The 25,218-nt window shown below is 40.2% G+C and overlaps 1 protein-coding gene across 8 annotated transcripts in view; it reads right to left on the reverse strand.

The window, feature by feature from the left end:
• Nucleotides 1-2,085: 2,085 nt before the first annotated feature.
• The window catches only part of LOC139763032 (uncharacterized), an 86,482-nt gene continuing 63,349 nt past the window's right edge, over nucleotides 2,086-25,218 (reverse strand). For 5 of the 8 annotated variants that reach the window (XM_071688564.1, XM_071688568.1, XM_071688565.1 and 2 more), the window contains one exon: nucleotides 2,086-9,241. In XM_071688564.1, coding sequence (XP_071544665.1) covers nucleotides 6,483-9,241 — 2,759 coding nt within the window. In that variant the 3' untranslated portion in view covers nucleotides 2,086-6,482. Of the gene's footprint in view, nucleotides 9,242-9,936; nucleotides 10,103-24,663; nucleotides 25,117-25,218 lie in introns of those variants that run through there. The other 3 variants (XM_071688570.1, XM_071688569.1, XM_071688571.1) reach the window with 3 other exon arrangements.

The following is a 25,218-nucleotide window of genomic DNA, read 5'->3' on the forward strand; positions in this document are numbered from 1 at the left end:
TCTGCTCTCTCAACCACGCTCTTTTTATTTCCACACATCTCTCTTACCCTTACGTTACTTACTCGATCAAACCACCTCACACCACACATTTTCCTCAAACATCTCATTTCCAGCACATCCATCCTCCTGCGCACATCTCTATCCATAGCCCACGCCTCGCAACCATACAACATTGTTGGAACCACTATTCCTTCAAACATACCCATTTTTGCTTTCCGAGATAATGTTCTCGACTTCCACACATTTTTCAAGGCTCCCAAAATTTTCGCCCCCTCCCCCACCCTATGATCCACTTCCGCTTCCATGGTTCCATCCGCTGACAGATCCACTCCCAGATATCTAAAACACTTCACTTCCTCCAGTTTTTCTCCATACATATACACACATGTACATAATTCATACTGTCTGCCTTTATTCATTCCATCGCCACCTCGCCACACATGAAATAACAACCCCCTTCCCCCTCATGTGTGCGAGGTAGCGCTAGGAAAAGACAACAAAGGCCCCATTCGTTCACATTCAGTCTCTAACTGTCATGTAATAAAGCACCGAAACCACAGCTCCCTTTCCACATCCAGGCTCCATAGAACTTTCCATGGTTTACCCCAGACGCTTCACATGCCCTGGCTCAATCCATTGACAGCATGTCGACCCCGGTATACCACATCGTTCCAATTCACTCGATTCCTTGCACGCCTTTCACCCTCCTGCATGTTCAGGCCCCGATCACTCAAAATCTTTTTCACTCCATCTTTCCACTTGCAATTTGGTCTCTCACTTCTCCTTGTTCCCTCCACCTCCTGACACATATATCCTCTTTGTCAATCTTTCCTCACTTATTCTCTCCATGTGACCAAACCATTTCAATACACACTCTTCTACTCTCTCAACCATACTCTTTTTATTACCACACATCTCTCTCATCCTTACATTACTTAATCAAACCACCTCACACAACATATTGTCCACAAAACTTGTGTTACCAAACTCTGATTACAGATGGCTGTACTGCAAGTGGAGATCTGCCTTTGACATTGTTAATGGATGACAAGGAGTATATTCTCATTAACAAACTTCTTGCTCCAAACAAGTCCAGCATTTTCAAGCTCCTGTTTGGAGTGCAGAATCAAAGTTTCAGGAGCCCCATAAAAGGGGTCCTGGGGTTTTATAGCAATAACATAAATATGTATTATCATTATCGTCATTATTATATAGTCCTAACACAGGTACAGAAATGATGGACTCCATCGGAATAAGGAAGTCCTCTACAGCACTGTAGTTCTTTCCATCCCTTGATAATGGTACAGCCTTTCAGAAAGTGGTTTTCCATTCACTTTCAGAAAAGTATGGTAACATCTGTGTATGCATTCCAGCTTCCTACTCCTGTCCTTCCAGTTTGCCTTCTACAACATGCAATAGATACATGGGAAGTACTATTTCCCCCCCTGTCCCCAGGGATAACATATATATATATATATATATATATATATATATATATATATATATATATATATATATATATATATATATATATATATATATACTACACAGTAGAACAAGAAAGTGCTCATCAAGCACAATGCTTAACAGCAAAAGGTTTCATCCCTATTAAATTTCACTGTACATTGCCAAGCATGCTTAGCATAATACAGTACTGGACATATGAAATGACACCATAGCATGATTAAGTGTCAGTTTCAGTTATGTATGAGAACAGTGCTTTAGCATAAATGTTCTGGTAGAAAGAAGTCAGTAGTTGTCAAAAGATAGAGAACAATCACATGAGTTAATCTTACCTTAATAAAAAAGTATATAAAACTTGTAATAAAATAGTGGATATAAACCCAATACCATCTTGTAAAAAGCATTTGGTAAAACCTTTACTATCACAAGAGTGCCTTTGTGTAAAACTTATGGTAGCATAAGCAGCCCATAAATCCACATCACAGATCTGGCACCATTTTCAAATGTATGTGACATCAGTGTAGCAATGAGAAATATGAAGACTCTCTTCCAGCATACAACTATAATATGATCAACATTCAGGGCTATTGTAAAGGAACAGGAATTATGAATACATTGATCTTTCTTTTCTAAAATTGCTATATTGAAATATTTCTTTATTCCACAACAACAATACAAGATGTGCTTCTTAAACAAATAAAGCTTATGAAGCTTAAGTATAGTTTCTCTTTACTGAAGGAATAACTATAATTCATATTTCAATCTGGTTAATATAAATTGAATACATCTGTACAAGGAAACATATAAATTATTGTGCAAAACATAATTCAGTTACTGCATATGAGATGTCAGTCTTGTGATAGTGCCAATACCAAAGAAAGATAATGAAAAATACATGATATTATTCATTAGTACTGCACAGCACAGCATAATTATCCATGGTATGTAAACTGAAAACAGATTATAAATGTTGCAAACTACTGTAAGATTAGAGACAGTATATCAATTGTATCTTCTCTTCTTATGGATGTTAATAATACGTTCACACAGACGTTAAAAAGAGAAAAATACACAACAATTTCAGGTCCTACAGATTAGACCAGAGTCCTAAGGCAAGTAAAGTCAGGTAAATGAAGCTCAAATTAATTCCACATGAATTTCAGCACACCATTGCATACTTTCTTCATCAGATCTTAAAGAAATATTTTTCTTCATCAAATCTTAAAGAAATGACCTTATTTCGAAATTAACACCCAAAGTAAATTTTGCTTAAAAGTGATAAATATTCTGGTTTACTTGCTTTAACATGTTCAGTTAGATGTTCTTGCTGGTAATATTGCCCGAAATTCAAGTTGCAGGATCACACATTTGAATTCAAATATAAAAGAGAAAGAAAAGTGATTTAGATACCTGAGAATAGACATGGCATTGGATGGAACAATGGGAGATATAGTGAACTATTGGGTGGGTAAGGGGGCAAATGTCCTAGGTACACTAAAAGTGTTTGGAAAGAGAGGTTACTCCCTGTGAGGGCAAAGATGGATATTTTTTGATGCTACAGTAGTCCTGATAATGCTGTGTGGATACGATTTGGGGCTGTAAATGAGGAAGAATAGGAGAAGATGGATATGTAGGAAATAAAATGCCTGAGGACAATAAGTGGCATGAGGAAGGTAGACTGTTCAAGGAAAGACACTGTAAGAGAAAAGTGTGTTAGTTAACAGAGTATGATTGAAACAGCTGAACAAAATGTGATGAAATGGTTTGGACACAGAGGGTGAGCAAAACACGACTCATCAAAAGGATGTAATTGTCAGAAGTGGAGGGAGCAAGGGGGATGGGGAGATTAAGGAGATGGAAGGAGGGAGTGAAAGAGGCTTTAACAGTTAGAGGCATGCTAGGGATAGAGAGATTGGAGGAGATATGTTGTCATTGAACTGAACCAGGGCTTGTGATGTGGTTGGGGGAACCAAGGAAAGGTCTGTGGGGTTCAGCTGTGAATAAGGAGATCTCGTTTTGGTGCACTGAACATGACAACAAGTGGATGCAAAGAAATGATGCCATTCTTTGTTTGTTTCCAGCACTATCTTGCTAACACAGGAAATGGTGAGCAAATATGAAAATGATAAACCTCTGGGAAAGAAGAAAAATTAAACATAGTAGTGCTTACAAATGATATATATATCTTTACACAAGGGAGAAAAAAATAGGAAGAAAAAGCATGTAATGGAATGAATAGAAGATTGATGAGCTACAGATGATAGATAGAATGGAGTGGAGAGGTGCAAGAAAATACAAAAAAGTTACAATCATTATATAATTAAAGAATGAAAATGGTACACTTAAGGGATGATTATAAAATGAATGATAAAAATTTTTGAAAAATGGCATTGTTATATAAAAACTAAGAATTCGTCTATTCATGTGGAGTAAGTAAATGATTCTTCAGGACTAAAAATTCATGATGTACTGGCAGTTTTACATACTGGATTTCATCTACTCATATCTGTAAATACAGAACACTTGATGAAAGTAAGCAATACTGTAACCAATGAATATTTCTATTATTAGTCATAAAACTGTCTGTTCTTTCTTTGGTCTCATATTTAGTGTTGTGTAGTGAAATATATGCTATGCACAATGCTCATTCAGAAAAAGGCAATAACTGAAAAGATCATTGCAAAAATTGCAAAGAGGGAAAAATGATGACAGAATTCTATTCCCAATGATGCTATTCAAATAACTTGAAATCAATTATATGAAAGTTCATTTGTGACCATTCTTGTAAATTCAATCAGTCTTTCACATCATAAAATCTAACTTTAGACAGAAACCTGGATAAACATGACACTGTACGTATCACAGTTCTCAGTTTAAATGAAACACACTCACAGCTTCTATCAACATATTTTTGTACTGTGTCCTAGGATGTCACTAAAAGAATTATAAAAAGTACCACAGTGACCTGCTAAACCTGAAGGACTGTTGGTATTTCCTACATAGAAGTAATTACACTTTGCATTCAGCATATATCATAAAAGTTATGACATTTCACCTGAGAAATTTTGAAAAATGTTACAAGCAAAACTAACATTATCGTGGTCCTCATTACAGAAGCTTATGTTCTGACAATAGCATTACACTGCTCTACAACTAAATGATCACTAGAGTACTGAAATAATTTTGGTACTCTAATAATTTTTTTATGACAATCAACAGTGCTACACTGCTCTACCACTAAAAATGATCTTTACATTCATGAAATAATTTTCATACTCTATACTCTTTATTATTAGACACTGTATAACTTTAACAATACATACAATTCATAATAAAAAATGGATGGCTTTCTGTAAATGTTTGAGGTAATAATGGCATGTTAAGTTTTCTTCATTTATAACATAGATTTGAATGTAAACAAAAAATCCTCAGACATGATAAGCCCTTCATATGGGCTACTAATTGAAGAGCAACATTCAAAATTGCTGTGGTAAGTGAAAAAAGAAGCCCTGAAAGTGAAAGCTAAAAGGTAAAATGTTCATCAAATACCACACATACCTACCATATACTCTGGTCAAACTGAGTTCTGTAATTCACCCCTAAGACATAGTATAAAATTAAAAATAAAGCAAAATACAAGATCTTGAAATATGTTTCTGAAAAGCAAATAACTCATTGCTACACAAACCCCAATGCAGAAAGCTCCTTACAAAAGTACAGATATACAGCAGTGCGATTCTTACTTTATAACAATTCTCTGATGTACTTTTCAAAAATAACAAAGCTGAGCTTTATAATTTTAAGAACTGCTCATCATTCTTCCTATATGCAACCATTATATATCATACAGTTATTTAACAGTACAATAAAGCTTAAACAATAGAATACATCAACAACTTTTCCAGGTGAATTATTTCCATCTTATAAAGCCATTATCCAAAAACAGTATATCATTTCCTGAACAAATGATACATAAAAATCTTAAGGTACAAATTCAACATAATCATGTAAAGATTTAGTCAGATAAAGTGGTGTCTCAGGCTGATTGCTATAAGGATACCTCAACAGTCCAATAACATTCTACATTTGCCTATAAACTTTAAGTATGCAATATCATGCCAGGCATCAATCTTTGCCCAAAAAGCTCCATACTAGCAGCTGATCAAAGGTATCCTAATAAACAAATTATCTACATCCTATAAAAGAGTATGCATCAGACGTTGCTTTTAAAACTCACTTGTAATCTTAAGTTTGGCTTATGCTTCCTACATGTGACATGTAACATATACATTTCGTAAGCAGTACAATAAAGTAAACACAAAGCGCTTTTACAACTTTCCCATATTTGCAAAATTTTGGACTTACTATACCATTCTTCAATTAAAAAATTTCATCGAAAGCATCAACATATACTGGTTCCCCTTTGAGATTACAAGAAAAGTCCTGTGATGCAACACCTCCAACACTATAACGTGAAGGTATGATAAGTGATGCTTTATATAGAATTCTATGGACATTCTTCTGCAATCTAACACTGTTCTGTTCTCTCCTGTACGTATACTAAAATGAATGTTAATGGCAAGCAATAAGATAGTTTCTCTTTTGGCACACTTTAAGGCTGATAAGTGACTAATAGCTGAGACATTCATCATAAAAGAACACTCTTAATATTCCAAGTGAAATTAAATTTAGTTATATGTCAAATTGTAAACTAACGACAGTAAATTACACTATCCAGTGTAATTAGCTACAAGATAAATCATATGGAAACTTATCTGCAGAGGAGCAAGTAAGATTTCTACAGTTTACTGGTCCAAAACCTTGTTCAGTTTTCAATTGTGACCATAAGCTGATAGCTATCTTAAGCCTGCAAAGTATGTCAGAAGTGTTTTCTAATATTCTGTGGAAATTCTGAATATTAAACAACTTTTATATCCATGATTATATGCCAAAATTTTTGTAATTTTAAAAACACCACTGTTTGTTTATCATTCCTGTAAACATTGACTGATACACACTCAGGACTCATTATGATTAACTAGTCTAGGAATCTTAGATTTCTTAGGGGTTGATATTGGTATATCCTCATCAGACAAGTCAGATGGGGTTGAGGGAGGGGATGATGATGATACATTCTCTTCTGTAGAACCAGAATTATCTTCAACAGATTTATTAGGCATTTGTGCAGTGTGAGAATTCTGTGGGTTAGGATCACATACTAACACTGGAGATCCTGAATCATTAGCCACAGAGGAAATTGGAGGATTTGATGATACTGTGGGTACACCAGCAGTAGTAATGCACTCTGAAGGTTCTTTGTGGACAGCTGTTGGTACTTTGACTTCTTCCTCTCTTACATCAGGTTCAGCTTGTTCTCCATCAGATTCTACCTCAGAACTTTCTGAACTTGATTCTTCTTGATTAGAAAGTGTGCTTGTAGAATCTGGTAACTGTAAACTCAAGTCATTGGAAGTTGTAACTGCAGCTGTTTCAAGCACAGCTGAGTCTTCTAGCGTTACCCTACTTGGCTTTGTATTTTCCACAGATGGTTGAGGGAGAACTGAGGAGGAATCAGGTTCTTCTTTTGATGGGTATGGGTTAGATGAATTTATTTCACCCTCATCACTTGCAATAGATACAGCTGGCTTGTTAGATTCACTATTACCTACCTCAGGTAACAAAACAGAATCAACATCTTGATCATCATCAGCATGATCTGATTCTCCAAGATCTGTATCGTGAGACACTTCCACTTCTGGTATTACCAGATATTTAGTTACTTCAGGCTCTAAACTGCAACTAACTTCATCAGCAAGAATAACTGAGGTTGAGGGTGCAGATGGGCCTGAGGAAAATGAATATTCACTTACTTCTGGCTCACTGCTATCAGTTTCATTACTCTCAGATTCATTATCAGCACTACCCTCTTCTTTAATAACAGGTAGAGAAGTGTCATCTTCTTCAACTAGATCAAGATCATACTGATTATCAGAACCTGGAATATATGCTTCCAAGGGAACATCAGAAGACTCTAGTGGAATATCTGGTGAGGACTCCAGAGGGATGTCAGAGGATGCATGTACGAAGTCATCAGACTGAGACTCTATTGGACTATTGAAAGAATTCCCCACAGAATCACTGGAATCTTCAGTGGGAATTTCAGAGGAAGTCTCTGGAGGAATGCCAGAGGAAGCCTCTGGAGGAACATCTGTAGATATTTCCAAAGAAGAATCAGAAACCAAAACTGGTTCACAACTGTCAGCTGCTTGTGGCTGTTCATCTCCATCCAAGGAAGACACTAATGAAGTTGTTGGGCTTACCACATCAGAACTTTCAGCTGCTTCAATTGAGGAAGGATTCCTTTCACTAATTTCTTCTGTGTAGGGAGGTACAGCCTCTTCGGATGATACACTGGATTCAGAATTGGATCTTGATTTCTCGAGAGGCTGGCTGGTTTCCAAATACACTACTGGAGAGCATTCCACTGATTCTTCGGGGGTCTTCTCAGATGTTTCTGGAAGGGGTTTTGCTGTTTCAGTTTCTGGAACATTCATGGAATCATCTGGCTGGAGAGGAGTACTTAGAGCCTTATTTGACTCATCAGGAGACTCCTGTATCAGTGCAGGTTCTTCGGGATGGACTGCTTTTAGTTCTGGTTCTAAGTCCTTGTCTCCAGTGGTGTTTTCCACTGGGTCATTATGTTTCACTTCTTTTGTAGGTACTGAGTCCTCAGCATCTTGAACTGGCTGAAGCTGTTCAACATCCTCTTTCATGAGTGCAGGAGAAGGTTCAACATCAACTGAAACATCAAGTGGAACAGATTCTATTGCTTTTTCCACTGGTGAAAGATTTTCCTTTTGCACATCAACAGGCTCCTGCTGAGCTGCAACAATTATTTCTGGCTCTGGTGAGTGAGATGCAGGTACAAGTTGTGCAGATTCAGGGACTGCTGTGGATGGTGGATTTTCAGCTGGGGCCTTAGGCTGTGCATTCTCAAGGGTGGGTTGAGGAACCACAATGTTAGAGGGATCAGAGGCAGGAGTATTGTTGGCTATAGGTTCCTCATTTAGAGTAGTATTTGGAACTTCCTCTTGAGATCCAGGTGGAGTGAGCTTAGGACATTGGTCTGGATCAAGACTATCATCTTCAGGGAGACATTCCTGCATGAGTAAACCATCTTCTTCATCACTTATTACTGGCTTTTTCAAACAAGGCACTGGCACATAGACTGGTGCCGGAGTATTCCTTGAGGGATGTACCTCAGCATCTGGTCGATCCTGGGTATGTTTTGGCAGGGGATGATGATCTGAAGTATCCTGAGGAACTATAACAGTTGGAGCAACAAAGCCTAGAGGAGCAACATGGTTTAGGGTAGGCATAGCTTCTTTTTCATGTATAAGTTTGGCTGGTGGGACTTCATCCTCAATTGGAACAAGAATATCATCCTTATCTTTAGGAGACCCAGTATGTTTGTTAGCATCATTAAGGTCAGAAACTGGTGACTTGACAGTATTGCTGGCATCAGGCTCATCCAAAGGTAGCTTGTGTTTAGTATTACCAACATCGTCTACAGGTGCAGAAGCTTCCAGAGGAGCATCTTCATGATTACCATTAACATCAGGGTCAGGCGTTATCAGAGGACCATGTTCAGAATCAGTGGGTTGTTTTGGTCGGAGTGGGCGAGCTCGGAGGCACATATAAGCATAGTATATTCCCACTCCAAAGCCAATGAAGGCTAGAAGTAACACAAGTAGCCCAGCAGCTGTTAAGCCACCACCTGTAAGCAGATGTGAAAATGATCACAATTTCATATATATGTATATATATATATATATATATATATATATATATATATATATATATATATATATATATATATATATATATATATATATATATATGGCAAAAGATATATGTTCAAACATAAAGGACTAGAAATTATTCTTACAATATTGAATTACGAGTATATAAAACTGTGTGTGCTAAATTCTCAGTAGTAATAATGCATGACTGAAAACATGAAGAATTAGCATACTACACCAGGGCTTCCCTCTAAACTAGACTGAGATTTTATAGGAAGCAGATACTTTTATACATTGCATCTTCAGTAAATACAAAGATTACCTAAGAGTAATATCTGAGGCAGAATATATCAACAAATCATATAAATCTTATTACTAGAAAATAGAAACATTGGGATGTATTGCAACACCTGAAAACTTGACTAACATACTGTGTAACATGCAAACACAAGCAAAAACTATCAGTAAGCCAGAGAAACAGTTACATAACTCAAATCTTTAAGAAATGCTACAGGCAAGTGGGTACAGCTGGCAAACAAATATACTGCAATATAAAAGTACTTTCTGCATAAGCATAATGCAAGAAATTAAAAGAAACATAATATGAATAAGATAAAAAGATTAGGAAAAATACAAAAATAACAAAATGCAAGAAATTGACTTCTCCCACCATTTTCTGGTAACAGCTTAATGAAGGAGCTACAGAAGAATGAGCAGTTGGTGTCACTAGTAGTAACTCTTGAGATACATGTAAGTTCCCAGCCACACGATGAATCCCATGGCAAAAACACCAAGTAGAGAGAGGAACATCACCATCCATGGGTTCACAATCCCCTCTGGAATAAGGAGGTGAGCCGGAAGGGTAAGTTGATGTCACTACAACAGACACCAAGGTTTTGCCAGCCATGAATTATCAATCAAAATATGCTGTAGCACACTGGTTAATGTTCTACAATACTGCAGAGTGCTAATATGGCTGGCTGTTTACCTAAAGTATGGTAGTATATTACTGTTATGGAAACTACTTCCTGTAATAAAATTTCGTCATGCTGTCATTATTACTTACAGAACATAAGGCTTCATACAATGCCAGGGTAGAAAGAATACTTCCCACGTATTCCTGCGTGTCATAGAAGGCGACTAAAAGAGGAGGGGGTGGGGGGCTGGAAATCCTTCCCTCTCTCTTTTTTTTCTTTTAATTTTCCAAAAGAAGGAACAGAGAAGGGGGCCAGGTGAGGATATTCCCTCAAAGGCCCAGTCCTCTGTTCTTAACGCTACCTCGCTAATGCGGGAAATGGCGAATAGTATGAAAGAAAAAGATATATATATCTGAATTATGTACACGTGTATATATGTATAGGTCTGTGTGTGTATATACATGTATACGTTGAGATGTATAGGTATGTATATTTGTGTGTGTGGACGTGTATGTATATACATGTGTATGTGGGTGGGTTGGGCAATTCTTTCGTCTGTTTCCTTGCGCTACCTTGCTAGCGCAGGAGACAGCGACAAATCAAGATAAATAAATAAATATATATATTTTTTTTTTTTTTTCATACTATTCGCTATTTCCCGCGATAGCGAGGTAGCGTTAAGAACAGAGGACTGGGCCTTTGAGGGAATATCCTCACCTGGACCTCTTCTCTGTTCCTTCTTTTGGAAAAAAAAAAAAACGAGAGGGGAGGATTTCCAGCCCCCGCTCCCTTCCCTTTTAGTTGCCTTCTACGACACACAGGGAATACGTGGGAAGTATATATATATTTATTTATTTATATATTTATTTATTTTGCTTTGTCGCTGTCTCCCGTGTTAGCGAGGTAGCGCAAGGAAACAGACGAAAGAAATGGCCCAACCCACCCCCATACACATGTATATATATACACGTCCCCACACGCAAATATACATACCCATACATCTCAATGTACACATATATATACACACACAGACATATACATATATAAACATGCACACAATTCACACTGTCTGCCTTTATTCATTCCCATCGCCACCTCGCCACACATGGAATAACATCCCCTCCCCCTCATGTGTGCGAGGTAGCGCTAGGAAAAGACAACAAAGGCCCCATTCGTTCACATATATTTTTTTTTTCAAACTATTTGCCATTTCCCGCATCAGCAAGGTAGCGTTAAGAACAGAGGACTGGGCCTCTGAGGGAACATCCTCACCTGGCCCCCTTCCCTGTTCCTTCTTTTGGAAAATTAAAAAAAAAACAAGAGGGGAGGATTTCCAGCCCCCTGCTCCCTCCCCTTTTAGTCGCCTTCTACGACACGCAGGGAATACGTGGGAAGTATTCTTTCTCCCCAATCCCCAGGGATATATATATATATATATATATATATATATATATATATATATATATATATATATATATATATATATATATATCTATTTATTTATTTATTTATTTTGCTTTGTCGCTGTCTCCCGCATCTGCAAGGTAGCGCAAGGAAACAGAAGAAAGAAATGGCCCAACCCACCCCCATACACATGTATATACACACACGTCCACACACGCAAACATACACACCCATACATCTCAATGTACACATATATATACACACACAGACACATACATATATACCCATGCACACAATTCACACTGCCTGCCTTTATTCATTCTCATTGCCACCTCGCCACACATGTGTGTATATATATATATATATATATATATATATATATATATATATATATATATATATATATATATATATATATATTTCTTTCTTTCTTTCAAACTATTCGCCATTTCCCGCATTAGCGAGGTAGCGTTAAGAACAGAGGACTGGGCCTTTGAGGGAATACCCTCACCTGGCCCAATTCTCTGTTCCTTCTTTTGGAAAATATATATATATGTATATATATTCTATTATCATTATTATTGTTTTGCTTTGTCTCCTGCGTTTGCAAGGTAGCGCAAGGAAACAGACGAAAGAAATGGCACAACCGACCCCCATACACAATGTTCATACACAAATGCCCACACAGCAAATATACATACCTATACATCTCAATGTACACATATATATATACACACACAGACACATACATATATACCCATGCACACAATTCACACTGCCTGCCCCTATTCATTCCCATCGCCACCTCGCCACAGATGGAATACCATCCCCCTCCCCCTTCATGTGTGCGAGGTAGCACTAGGAAAAGACAACAAAGGCCCCATTTGTTCACACTCAGTCTCCAGCTGTCACGCAATAATGCCTGAAACCACAGCTCCCTTTCCACATCCATGCCCCACACAACTTTCCATGGTTTACCCCAGATGCTTCACATGCCCTGATTCAATCCACTGACAGCACGTCAACCCCGGTATACCACATCGATCCAATTCACTCTATTCCTTGCCCGCCTTTCACCCTAATGCATGTTCAGGCCCCGATCACTCAAAATCTTTTCCACTCCATCTTTCCACCTCCAATTTGGTCTCCCACTTCTCGTTCCCTCCACCTCCGACACATATATCCTCTTGGTCAATCTTTCCTCACTCATTCTCTCCATGTGCCCAAACCATTTCAAGACACCCTCTTCTGCTCTCTCAACCACGCTCTTTTTATTTCCACACATCTCTCTTACCCTTACATTACTTACTCGATGAAACCACCTCACACCACACATTGTCCTCAAACATCTCATTTCCAGCACATCCACCCTCCTGCGCACAACTCTATCCATAGCCCACGCCTCGCAACCATACAACATTGTTGGAACCACTATTCCTTCAAACATACCCATTTTTGCTTTCCGAGATAATGTTCTCGACTTCCACAGTCTTCAAGGCTCCCTGGATTTTCGCCCCCTCCCCCACCCCATGATTCACTTCCGCTTCCATGGTTCCATCCGCTGCCAGATCAATTCCCAGATATCTAAAACACTTTACTTCCTCCAGTTTTTCTCCATTCAAACTTACCTCCCAATTGACTTGACCCTCAACCCTACTGTACCTAATAACCTTGCCCTTATTCACATTTACTCTTAACTTTCTTTCACACACTTTACCAAACTCAGTCACCAGCTTCTGCAGTTTCTCACGTGAATCAGCCACCAGCGCTGTATCATCAGCAAACAACAACTGACTCACTTCCCAAGCTCTCTCATCTACAACAGACTGCATACTTGCCCCTCTTTCCAAAACTCTTGCACTCACCTCCCTAACAACCCCATCCATAAACAAATTAAACAACCCTGCCGCAAACCTACATTCACTGAGAACCAATCACTTTCCTCTCTTCCTACACGTACACATGCCTTACATCCTCGATAAAAACTTTTCACTGCTTCTAACAACTTGCCTCCCACACCATATATTCTTAATACCTTGCACAGAGCATCTCTATCAACTCTATCATATGCCTTCTCCAGATCCATAAATGCTACATACAAATCCATTTGCTTTTCTAAGTATTTCTCACAAGCAAACACCTGATCCACACATCCTCTACCACTTCTGAAACCACACTGCTCTTCCCCAATCTGATGCTCTGTGCATGCCTTCACCCTCTCAATCAATACCCTCCCATATTATTTACCAGGAATACTCAACAAACTTATACCTCTGTAATTTGAGCACTCACTCTTATCCCCTTTGCCTTTGTATAATGGCACTATGCAAGCATTCCGCCAGTCCTCAGGCACCTAACCATGAATCATACATACATTAAATAACCTTACCAACCAGTCAACAATACAGTCACCCCCTTTTTTAATAAATTCCACTGCAATACCATCCAAACCTGCTGCCTTGCTGGCTTTCATCTTCCGCAAAGCTTTTACTACCTCTTCTCTGTTTACCAAATAATTTTCCCTAACCTTCTCACTTTGCACACCACTATCCTTGGGGATAGGGGAGAAAGAATGCTTCCCACGTATTCCCTGTGTGTCATAGAAGGCGACTAAAAGGGGAGGGAGCAGGGGGCTGGAAATCCTCCCCTCTCATTTTTTATTTTCCAGAAGAAGGAACAAAGAAGTGGGCCAAGTGAGGTTTTCCCTCAAAGGCTTAGTTGTCTGTTCTTAACGCTACCTCGCTGGTGCAGGAAATGGCGAATAGTATGAAAAAAGAAAAGAAAAGAAAAAAAGAAAAAGAGAAAGGTGCAAGAGGTGAAAAAAAGGGCAAATGAGAGTTGGGGTGAGAGAGTATCATTAAATTTTAGGGAGAATAAAAAGATGTTCTGGAAAGAGGTAAATAAAGTGCGTAAGACAAGGGAGCAAATGGGAACTTCAGTGAACGGCGCAAATGGGGAGGTGATAACAAGTAGTGGTGATGTGAGAAGGAGATGGAGTGAGTATTTTGAAGGTTTGTTGAATGTGTTTGATGATAGAGTGGCAGATATAGGGTGTTTTGGTCGAGGTGGTGTGCAAAGTGAGAGGGTTAGGGAAAATGATTTGGTAAACAGAGAAGAGGTAGTGAAAGCTTTGCGGAAGATGAAAGCCGGCAAGGCAGCAGGTTTGGATGGTATTGCAGTGGAATTTATTAAAAAAGGGGGTGACTGTATTGTTGACTGGTTGGTAAGGTTATTTAATGTATGTATGACTCATGGTGAGGTCCCTGAGGATTGGCGGAATGAGTGCATAGTGCCATTGTACAAAGGCAAAGGGGATAAGAGTGAGTGCTCAAATTACAGAGGTATAAGTTTGTTGAGTATTCCTGGTAAATTATATGGGAGGGTATTGATTGAGAGGGTGAAGGCATGTACAGAGCATCAGATTGGGGAAGAGCAGTGTGGTTTCAGAAGTGGTAGAGGATGTGTGGATCAGGTGTTTGCTTTGAAGAATGTATGTGAGAAATACTTAGAAAAGCAAATGAATTTGTATGTAGCATTTATGGATCTGGAGAAGGCATATGACAGAGTTGATAGAGATGCTCTGTGGAAGGTATTAAGAATATATGGTGTGGGAGGAAAGTTGTTAGAAGCAGTGAAAAGTTTTTATCGAGGATGTAAGGCATGTGTACGTGTAGGAAGAAAGGAAAGTGATTGGTTCTCAGTGAATGTAGGTTTGCGGCAGGGGTGTGTGATGTCTCCATGGTTGTTTAATTTGTTTATGGATGGGGTTGTTAGGGAGGTAAATGCAAGGGTTTTGGAAAGAGGGGCAAGTATGAAGTCTGTTGGGGATGAGAGAGCTTGGGAAGTGAGTCAGTTGTTGTTCGCTGATGATACAGCGCTGGTGGCTGATTCATGTGAGAAACTGCAGAAACTGGTGACTGAGTTTGGTAAAGTGTGTGGAAGAAGAAAGTTAAGAGTAAATGTGAATAAGAGCAAGGTTATTAGGTACAGTAGGGTTAAGGGTCAAGTCAATTGGGAGGTGAGTTTGAATGGAGAAAAACTGGAGGAAGTGAAGTGTTTTAGATATCTGGGAGTGGATCTGGCAGCGGATGGAACCATGGAAGCGGAAGTGGATCATAGGGTGGGGGAGGGGGCGAAAATTCTGGGGGCCTTGAAGAATGTGTGGAAGTCGAGAACATTATCTCGGAAAGCAAAAATGGGTATGTTTGAAGGAATAGTGGTTCCAACAATGTTGTATGGTTGCGAGGCGTGGACTATGGATAGAGTTGTGCGCAGGAGGATGGATGTGCTGGAAATGAGATGTTTGAGAACAATGTGTGGTGTGAGGTGGTTTGATCGCGTGAGTAACGTAAGGGTAAGAGAGATGTGTGGAAATAAAAAGAGCGTGGTTGAGAGAGCAGAAGAGGGTGTTTTGAAGTGGTTTGGGCACATGGAGAGGATGAGTGAGGAAAGATTGGCCAAGAGGATATATGTGTCGGAGGTGGAGGGAACAAGGAGAAGAGGGAGACCAAATTGGAGGTGGAAAGATGGAGTGAAAAAGATTTTGTGTGATCGGGGCCTGAACATGCAGGAGGGTGAAAGGAGGGCAAGGAATAGAGTGAATTGGAGCGATGTGGTATACCGGGGTTGACGTGCTGTCAGTGGATTGAATCAAGGCATGTGAAGCGTCTGGGGTAAACCATGGAAAGCTGTGTAGGTATGTATATTTGCGTGTGTGGACGTATGTATATACATGTGTATGGGGGGGGGGGTTGGGCCATTTCTTTCGTCTGTTTCCTTGCTCTACCTCGCAAACGCGGGAGACAGCGACAAAGTATAATAAAAAATAAAATATAAATAATATATATATATATATATATATATATATATATATATATATATACATTTTTTTTTTTTTCATACTATTCGCCATTTCCCGCGATAGCGAGGTAGCGTTAAGAACAGAGGACTGGGCCTTTGAGGGAATATCCTCACCTGGACCTCTTCTGTTCCTTCTTTTGGAAAATTAAAAAAAAAAAAAAAAACGAGAGGGGAGGATTTCCAGCCCCCCGCTCCCTTCCCTTTTAGTCGCCTTCTACGACACGCAGGGAATACGTGGGAAGTATTCTTTCTCCCCTATCCCCAGGGAATATATATATATATATATATATATATATATATATATATATATATATATATATATATATATATATATATATATATGTCTCCATGGTTGTTTAATTTGTTTATGGATGGGGTTGTTAGGGAGGTGAATGCAAGAGTTTTGGAAAGAGGGGCAGGTATGAAGTCTGTTGGGGATGAGAGAGCTTGGAAAGTGAGTCAGTTGTTGTTCGCTGATGATACAGCGCTGGTGGCTGATTCATGTGAGAAACTGCAGAAGCTGGTGACTGAGTTTGGTAAAGTGTGTGAGAGAAGAAAGTTAAGAGTAAATGTGAATAAGAGCAAGGTTATTAGGTACAGTGGGGTTGAGGGTCAATTCAATTGGGAGGTGAGTTTGAGTGGAGAAAAACTGGAGGAAGTGAAGTGTTTTAGATATCTGGGAGTGGATCTGGCAGCAGATGGAACCATGGAAGCGGAAGTGGATCATAGGGTGGGGGAGGGGGCGAAAATTCTGGGAGCCTTGAAGAATGTGTGGAAGTCGAGAACATTATCTCGGAAAGCAAAAATGGGTATGTTTGAAGGAATAGTGGTTCCAACAATGTTGTATGGTTGCGAGGCGTGGACTATGGATAGAGTTGTGCGCAGGAGGATGGATGTGCTGGAAATGAGATGTTTGAGGACAATGTGTGGTGTGAGGTGGTTTGATCGAGTAAGTAACGTAAGGGTAAGAGAGATGTGTGGAAATAAAAAGAGCGTGGTTGAGAGAGCAGAAGAGGGTGTTTTGAAGTGGTTTGGTCACATGGAGAGAATGAGTGAGGAAAGATTGACCAAGAGGATATATGTGTCGGAGGTGGAGGGAACGAGGAGAAGAGGGAGACCAAATTGGAGGTGGAAAGATGGAGTGAAAAAGATTTTGTGTGATCGGGGCCTGAACATGCAGGAGGGTGAAAGGAGGGCAAGGAATAGAGTGAATTGGAGCGATGTGGTATACCGGGGTTGACGTGCTGTCAGTGGATTGAATCAAGGCATGTGAAGCGTCTGGGGTAAACCATGGAAAGCTGTGTAGGTATGTATATTTGCATGTGTGGACGTATGTATATACATGTGTATGGGGGGGGGGGTTGGGCCATTTCTTTCGTCTGTTTCCTTGCTCTACCTCGCAAACGCGGGAGACAGCGACAAAGTATAATAAAAAATAAAATATAAATAATATATATATATATATATATATATATATATATATATATATATACATTTTTTTTTTTTTCATACTATTCGCCATTTCCCGCGATAGCGAGGTAGCGTTAAGAACAGAGGACTGGGCCTTTGAGGGAATATCCTCACCTGGACCTCTTCTGTTCCTTCTTTTGGAAAATTAAAAAAAAAAAAAAAAACGAGAGGGGAGGATTTCCAGCCCCCCGCTCCCTTCCCTTTTAGTCGCCTTCTACGACACGCAGGGAATACGTGGGAAGTATTCTTTCTCCCCTATCCCCAGGGAATATATATATATATATATATATATATATATATATATATATATATATATATATATATATATATATATATATATGTCTCCATGGTTGTTTAATTTGTTTATGGATGGGGTTGTTAGGGAGGTGAATGCAAGAGTTTTGGAAAGAGGGGCAGGTATGAAGTCTGTTGGGGATGAGAGAGCTTGGAAAGTGAGTCAGTTGTTGTTCGCTGATGATACAGCGCTGGTGGCTGATTCATGTGAGAAACTGCAGAAGCTGGTGACTGAGTTTGGTAAAGTGTGTGAGAGAAGAAAGTTAAGAGTAAATGTGAATAAGAGCAAGGTTATTAGGTACAGTGGGGTTGAGGGTCAATTCAATTGGGAGGTGAGTTTGAGTGGAGAAAAACTGGAGGAAGTGAAGTGTTTTAGATATCTGGGAGTGGATCTGGCAGCAGATGGAACCATGGAAGCGGAAGTGGATCATAGGGTGGGGGAGGGGGCGAAAATTCTGGGAGCCTTGAAGAATGTGTGGAAGTCGAGAACATTATCTCGGAAAGCAAAAATGGGTATGTTTGAAGGAATAGTGGTTCCAACAATGTTGTATGGTTGCGAGGCGTGGACTATGGATAGAGTTGTGCGCAGGAGGATGGATGTGCTGGAAATGAGATGTTTGAGGACAATGTGTGGTGTGAGGTGGTTTGATCGAGTAAGTAACGTAAGGGTAAGAGAGATGTGTGGAAATAAAAAGAGCGTGGTTGAGAGAGCAGAAGAGGGTGTTTTGAAATGGTTTGGTCACATGGAGAGAATGAGTGAGGAAAGATTGACCAAGAGGATATATGTGTCGGAGGTGGAGGGAACGAGGAGAAGAGGGAGACCAAATTGGAGGTGGAAAGATGGAGTGAAAAAGATTTTGTGTGATCGGGGCCTGAACATGCAGGAGGGTGAAAGGAGGGCAAAGAATAGAGTGAATTGGAGCGATGTGGTATACCGGGGTTGACGTGCTGTCAGTGGATTGAATCAAGGCATGTGTATGGGGGTGGGTTGGGCCATTTCTTTCGTGTGTTTCCTTGCGCTACCTCGCAAACGCGGGAGACAGCGACAAAGCAAAAAAAAGAAAAAAAAAAATATATATTATATATATATATATATATATATATATATATATATATATATATATATATATATATATATGTGTGTGTTTGTGTGTGTGTGTGTGTTTCAGAAGTGGTAGAGGATGTGTGGATCAGGTGTTTGTTTTGAAATATGTGTGAGAAACACTTAGAAAAACAGATCGATTTGTATGTAGAATTTATGGATCTGGAAAAGTCTTAAGATACGGTTGATAGAGGTGCTTTGTGGAAGGTCTTAAGAGTAAATGGTGAGGGAGGTATGCTGCTAGAAGCAGTAAATAGTTTTTACCAAGGATGTAAGGCATGTGTACAAGTAAGGAAAAGAGGAGAGTGATTGGTTCCCGGTGAAGGTCAGTCTGTGTCAGGGGAGTGTGATGTCCCTACGGTTGTTTAATTTGTTTATGGATGGGATGGTGAGGAAGGTAAATGCAAGTTTTGGAGAGAGGGGTGAGTATGCAATCTGTTGGCGATGAGAGGCCTGGGAGGTGTCAGTTGCTGTTTGTTGATGATACAGCACTGGTGGCTGATTTGAGAGAAAAAATGCAGAAGTTGGTGAATGAGTTTGGAAAAGTGTGTGAAAAGAGAAAGTTGAGAGTAAGTGTGAATAAAAGCAAGGGTATTAAGTTCAGTAGGGTTGAGGGACAAGTAAACCAGGATGTAGGTTTGAATGAAGAAAAATTGGAGGAAGTGAAATGTTATAGATATCTGTGAGTGGATTTACCAGTGAGTGGAACGATGGAAGCAGAAATGAGTGGGGGATTGGTCGAAGGTTCTGTAACAATGAAGATGTGCGGAAGGAGAGAACGTTATCTCAGAGAGCAAAAATGGGTGTTTGAATGAATAGCAATTCCAACAATATTATATGGTTGCAAGGCACATTTTGAAGGTTGAATGTGTTAGATGATAAGAGTGGCAGATATAGGGTGTTTTGGTCGAGGTGGTGTGCGAAGTGAGAGGGATAAGGAGAATGATTTGGTAAACAGAGAAGTAGTAAAAGCTTTGCGGAAGATGAAAGCTGGCAAGGTAGTGGGTTTGGATAGTACTGCAGTGGAATTTAAAAAAAAGGGGGCGAGCGTGTTGTTGACTGGTTGGTAAGGATATCTATTGTATGTATGACTCATGGTGAGGTGTCTGAGGATTGGCAGAATGCATGTACAGTGCCATTGTACAACGGCAAAATGGATAAAGGTGAGTGCTCAAAATACAGAGGTATAAGTTTGTAGAGTATTCCTGGGAAACTATATGGGAGGGTATTGATTGAGAGGGTGAAGGCATGCACAGAGCATCAGATTGGAGAAGAGCAGTGTGGCTTCAGAAGTAGTAGAGGATGTGTGGATCAGGTGTTTGCTTTGAAGAAGGTGAGAAATACTTAGAAAAAGCAAATGGATTTGTATGTAGCATTCATGGGTCTGGAGAAGGCATATGATAGAGTTGATAGAGGTGCTCTGTGGAAGGCATTAAGAATATATGGTGCGGGAGGCAAGTTGTTAGAAGCAGTGAAAAGCTTATATCAACGATGTAAGAAATGTGTACGAGTAGGAAGAGAGGAAAAAGACTGGTTCTCAGTGAATGTCGGTTTGTGGCATGGGTGCATGATGTCTCCATGGTTGTTTGATTTGTCTATGGATGGGGTTCTTAGGGAGGTGAATGCAAGAGTTTTGGAGAGAGGGGCAAGTATGCAGTCTGTTGTGGATAAGAGAGCTTGGGAAGTGAGTCAGTTGTTGTTTGCTGACGATACAGCGTTGGTGGCTGATTCATGTGAGAAACTGTAGAAGTTGGTGACTGAGTTTGGTAAAGTGTGTGAAAAAAGAAAGCTGAGAGTAAATGTGAATAAGAGCAAGGTTATTAGGTACAGTAGGGTTGAGGGACAAGTCAACTGGGAGGTAAGTTTGAATGGAGAAAAACTGGAGGAAGTGAAGTGTTTTAGATATCTGGGAGTGGATTTGGCAGCAGATGGAACCATGGAAGCAGAAGTGAGTCACAGGGTGGGGGAGGGGGCGAAAGTTCTGGGAGCGTTGAAAAATGTGTAGAAAGCGAGAACATTATCTTGGGAAGCAAAAATGGGTATGTTTGAAGGAATGGTGGTTCCAACAATGTTATATGGTTGCGAGGCATGGGCTATAGATAGATTTGTGCGGAGAGTGGAAGTGTTGGAAATGAGATGTTTGAGGACGATATGTGGTGTGAGGTGGTTCGATTGAGTAATTAATGAAAGAGTAAGAGAGATGTGTGGTAATAAAAAGAGTGTGGTTGAGAGAGCAGAAGAGGGTGTTTTGAAATGGTTTGGTCACATGGAGAGAATGAGTGAGGAAAGATTGACAAAGAGGATATATGTGTCAGAGGTGGAGGGAACGAGGAGAAGCGGGAGACCAAATTGGAGGTGAAAAGATGGAGTGAAAGAGATTTTGAGCGATCGGGGCCTGAACATACAGGAGGGTGAAAGGCGTGCAAGGAATAGAGTGAATTGGAACGATGTGGTATACTGGGGTTGACGTGCTATCAATGGATTGAATCAGGGCATATGAAGCGTCTGGGGTAAACCATGGAAAGCTTTGTGGGGCCTGGATGTGGAAAGGGAGCCGTGGTTTCAGTGCATTATACATGACAGCTAGAGACTGAGTGTGAACGAATGTGGCCTTTGCTGTCTTTTCCTAGAGCTACCTCGCGCGCATGCGGGGGGAGGGGGTTGTCATTTCATGTGTGGAGGGATTGCAACAGGTATGAATAAAGGCAGAAAGTAGTATGAATTATGTACATGTGTATATATGTTTGTGTCTGTGTATGTATATATATGTATATGTTGAAATGTATAGGTATGTATATGTGCGTGTATGGACATGTATGTATATACATGAGTATGTGGGTGGGTTGGGCCATTCTTTCGTCTGTTTCCTTGCTCTACCTCGCTAACGCGGGAGACAGCGACAAAGTATAATAAATAATAAATAATATATATATATATATATATATATATATATATATATATATATATATATATATATATATATACTCATACTTGCGGCCTTCATCCATTCTAGTCACCACCCCGCCACACATGAAATAGCAACCCCTCCCCCCCTCCCCCGCGCAGGCGACGTAGCGCTAGGAAAAGACAACAAAGGTCACATTCTTTCACACAGTCTCTAGCTGTCATGTGTGATGCACCGAAACCACAGCTCCCTTTCCACATCCAGACCCCACAAAACTTTCCATGGTTTACCCCAGACGCTTCACATGCCCTGGTTCAATCCATTGACAGCACATCGACCCCGGTATACCACATCATTCCAATTCACTCTATTCCTTGCACGTCTTTCACCCTCCTGTACGTTCAGGCCACAACCACTCAAAATCCTTTTCACTCCATCCTTCCACCTCCAATTTGGTCTCCCACTTCTCGTTCCCTCCACCTCTGACACATATATATTTTTTGTCAATCTTTCCTCACTCGTTCTCTCCATGTGACCAAACCATTTCAGTATTATTACATCCTCTTCTGCTCTCTCAACCTCACTCTTTTCATTACCACACATCTCTCTTATCCTTTCATTACTTACTTGTTCAAACCACCTCACACCACATATTGTCCTCAAACATCTCATCTGCAACACATCCACCCTCCTCCACACAACCCTATCTACAGCCCATGCCTCACAACCATATAATATTGATGGGACCATTATTCCTTTAAACATACCCATTCTTGCTCTCCGAGATAACGTTCTCACCTTCCACACATTCTTCAACGCTCCCAGAGCCTTCGCCCCCTCCCCACCCTGTGACTTACTTCCTCTTCCATGGTTCCATCCGCTGCCAAATCCACTCCCAGATATCTAAAACAATTCACTTCCTCCAGTTTTTCTCCATTCAAACTTACCTCCCAATTTACTTGTCCCTCAACCCTACTGAACCCAATAACCTTGCTCTTATTCACATTTACTCTCCGCTTGCTTCTTTCACACACTTTACCAAACTCAGTCACCAACTTCTGCAGTTTCTCACCCGAATCAGCCACCAGCGTTGTATCATCAGCGAACAGCAGCTAACTCACTTCCCAAGCCCTCTCATCCACAACAGACTGCATACTTGCACCTCTCTCCAAAACTCTTGCATTCACCTCCCTAACAACCCCATCCATAAACAAATTAAACAACCATGGAGACGACATCACGCACCTCTACCACAAAGCGATATCCACTAGGAACCAATCACTTCCTCTCTTCCTACTCGTATACATGCCTTACATCTGCGATAAAAACTTTTCACTGCTTCTAGCAACTTACCTTCCACACACACACACACATATATATATATATATATATATATATATATATATATATATATATATATATATATATATATATATATATCACAGCCCCTTAGACCCCTTATTTAGGGAATCCTACAGCTTTAATGCTGCGCTTCATTCAGTACTGGGGATAAGATGGACTCCGAAGAGAAAAGCTATTGTACTACTGTGGCAAGTGACAGAAATATTTCCTCGCTAAAGGTGACTTTTCACTCGCGATGCAATGACCAACAAGAAGAGTCCGGTAAGGTCTACATATACATTACTGGTCTTCACCTGCGTGTGGATACACCAGAAGTAAAAATTCATCCTTGGCGAAACTATCACCGTCAGAAGATAAAAGGTAATATAATCTCGTCGAAGTATTCACTCTAAGCTGCAGTTATTTTTCAGGAAAAAGGGTCCTAAAGTAACACCAGGACCCTTTCAGAAAGAGTTCTCGGGGGAATCAGGTGTCTGGTGGGGTTGTGTTTAAGACGGGTAGAAAGAGGTTTTTGACGACTCTCATGTAATTTCAGGGTGTCTATGATTAAAGGGAGTCCGTGATTAAAGCCTGTTAAAGTGTGAGCCAAAGATAATCTTTTCATCTCTACCTGAGGGTTGTTGTCAGGTATGGAATAGGATGAATGAGAAAGGTCTAGTATTACTCCTGCAAAAGAATGATTGCTAATCGTACTGAGGCGAGACTGTATTGGAAGTAATTTTGTTTAGTTATGCATGTGCTTAATGTCAGTGACTTCTCCGGTGACGGCAATAATTATGTTCCACGAGGAAACGGAACAAATAAGTATCTCCTACTTCGAGTAGAGATCAGCAAATACAGACAGTATTCCATTAACTGAAGGTGGTTGACTTGGCCACATGCTATCCACTTCTTGTTGTATGAGGGACATAATGAATGCACGTGTCATTATTCCTCGGTAAATCATATGAGGAAAAGGAATGAGACGATGAATTCTAAGCGTGGATATCCACCTTAAGATTGACTATTGCCATATTTAGGATTATGAGGGAAACTATAAATGTGTAACAACATTTTCACAGACGAAAAACTAAACCTACACACCTCCATGTCGTCTCCAGCACGAGGCGGGACACAAGTGGCCCCATCATGGACACGGGACACAGGCCGCACCACCACACCGTACCACAGTCCAGTCAGAACTAACAGCCCCCGCATGGATCCCTCCTCACCCAACATCCCTCCCACCAGCCTATGACCTACTCACCCAATATTACGCCACAGTTTTCCCTCAGGCCGCAGCCTCCCCGCCCCCGGGCGAAGATACCCTCCTACAAGCATGCCCTGGTCTCTAATCCCGGGATGCACACACTCCACCTATCTTAACCCATATGACCCCCTACTCCCACTCACTCCTCTTTTAATTCACTTTATAGGTTGGGAGATGAGAAATTATAATGGCCACAAGAATCATCATTTTCGCATATGAGCTACTCTTCTTTCTTCTTTCATACTATTCGCCATTTCCCGCATTAGCGAGGTAGCGTTGAGAACAGAGGACTGGGCCCTTGAGGGAATATCCTCACCTGGGCCCCTTTGCCTGGGCCCCTTTGCAAGTAGGTTATACAAACTGGTGCTGTCACCTATCCAAGTCTCCAT

The sequence above is a fragment of the Panulirus ornatus genome, chromosome 46, assembly GCF_036320965.1.
Source record: "Panulirus ornatus isolate Po-2019 chromosome 46, ASM3632096v1, whole genome shotgun sequence".
Lineage (NCBI taxonomy): Eukaryota > Metazoa > Arthropoda > Malacostraca > Decapoda > Palinuridae > Panulirus > Panulirus ornatus.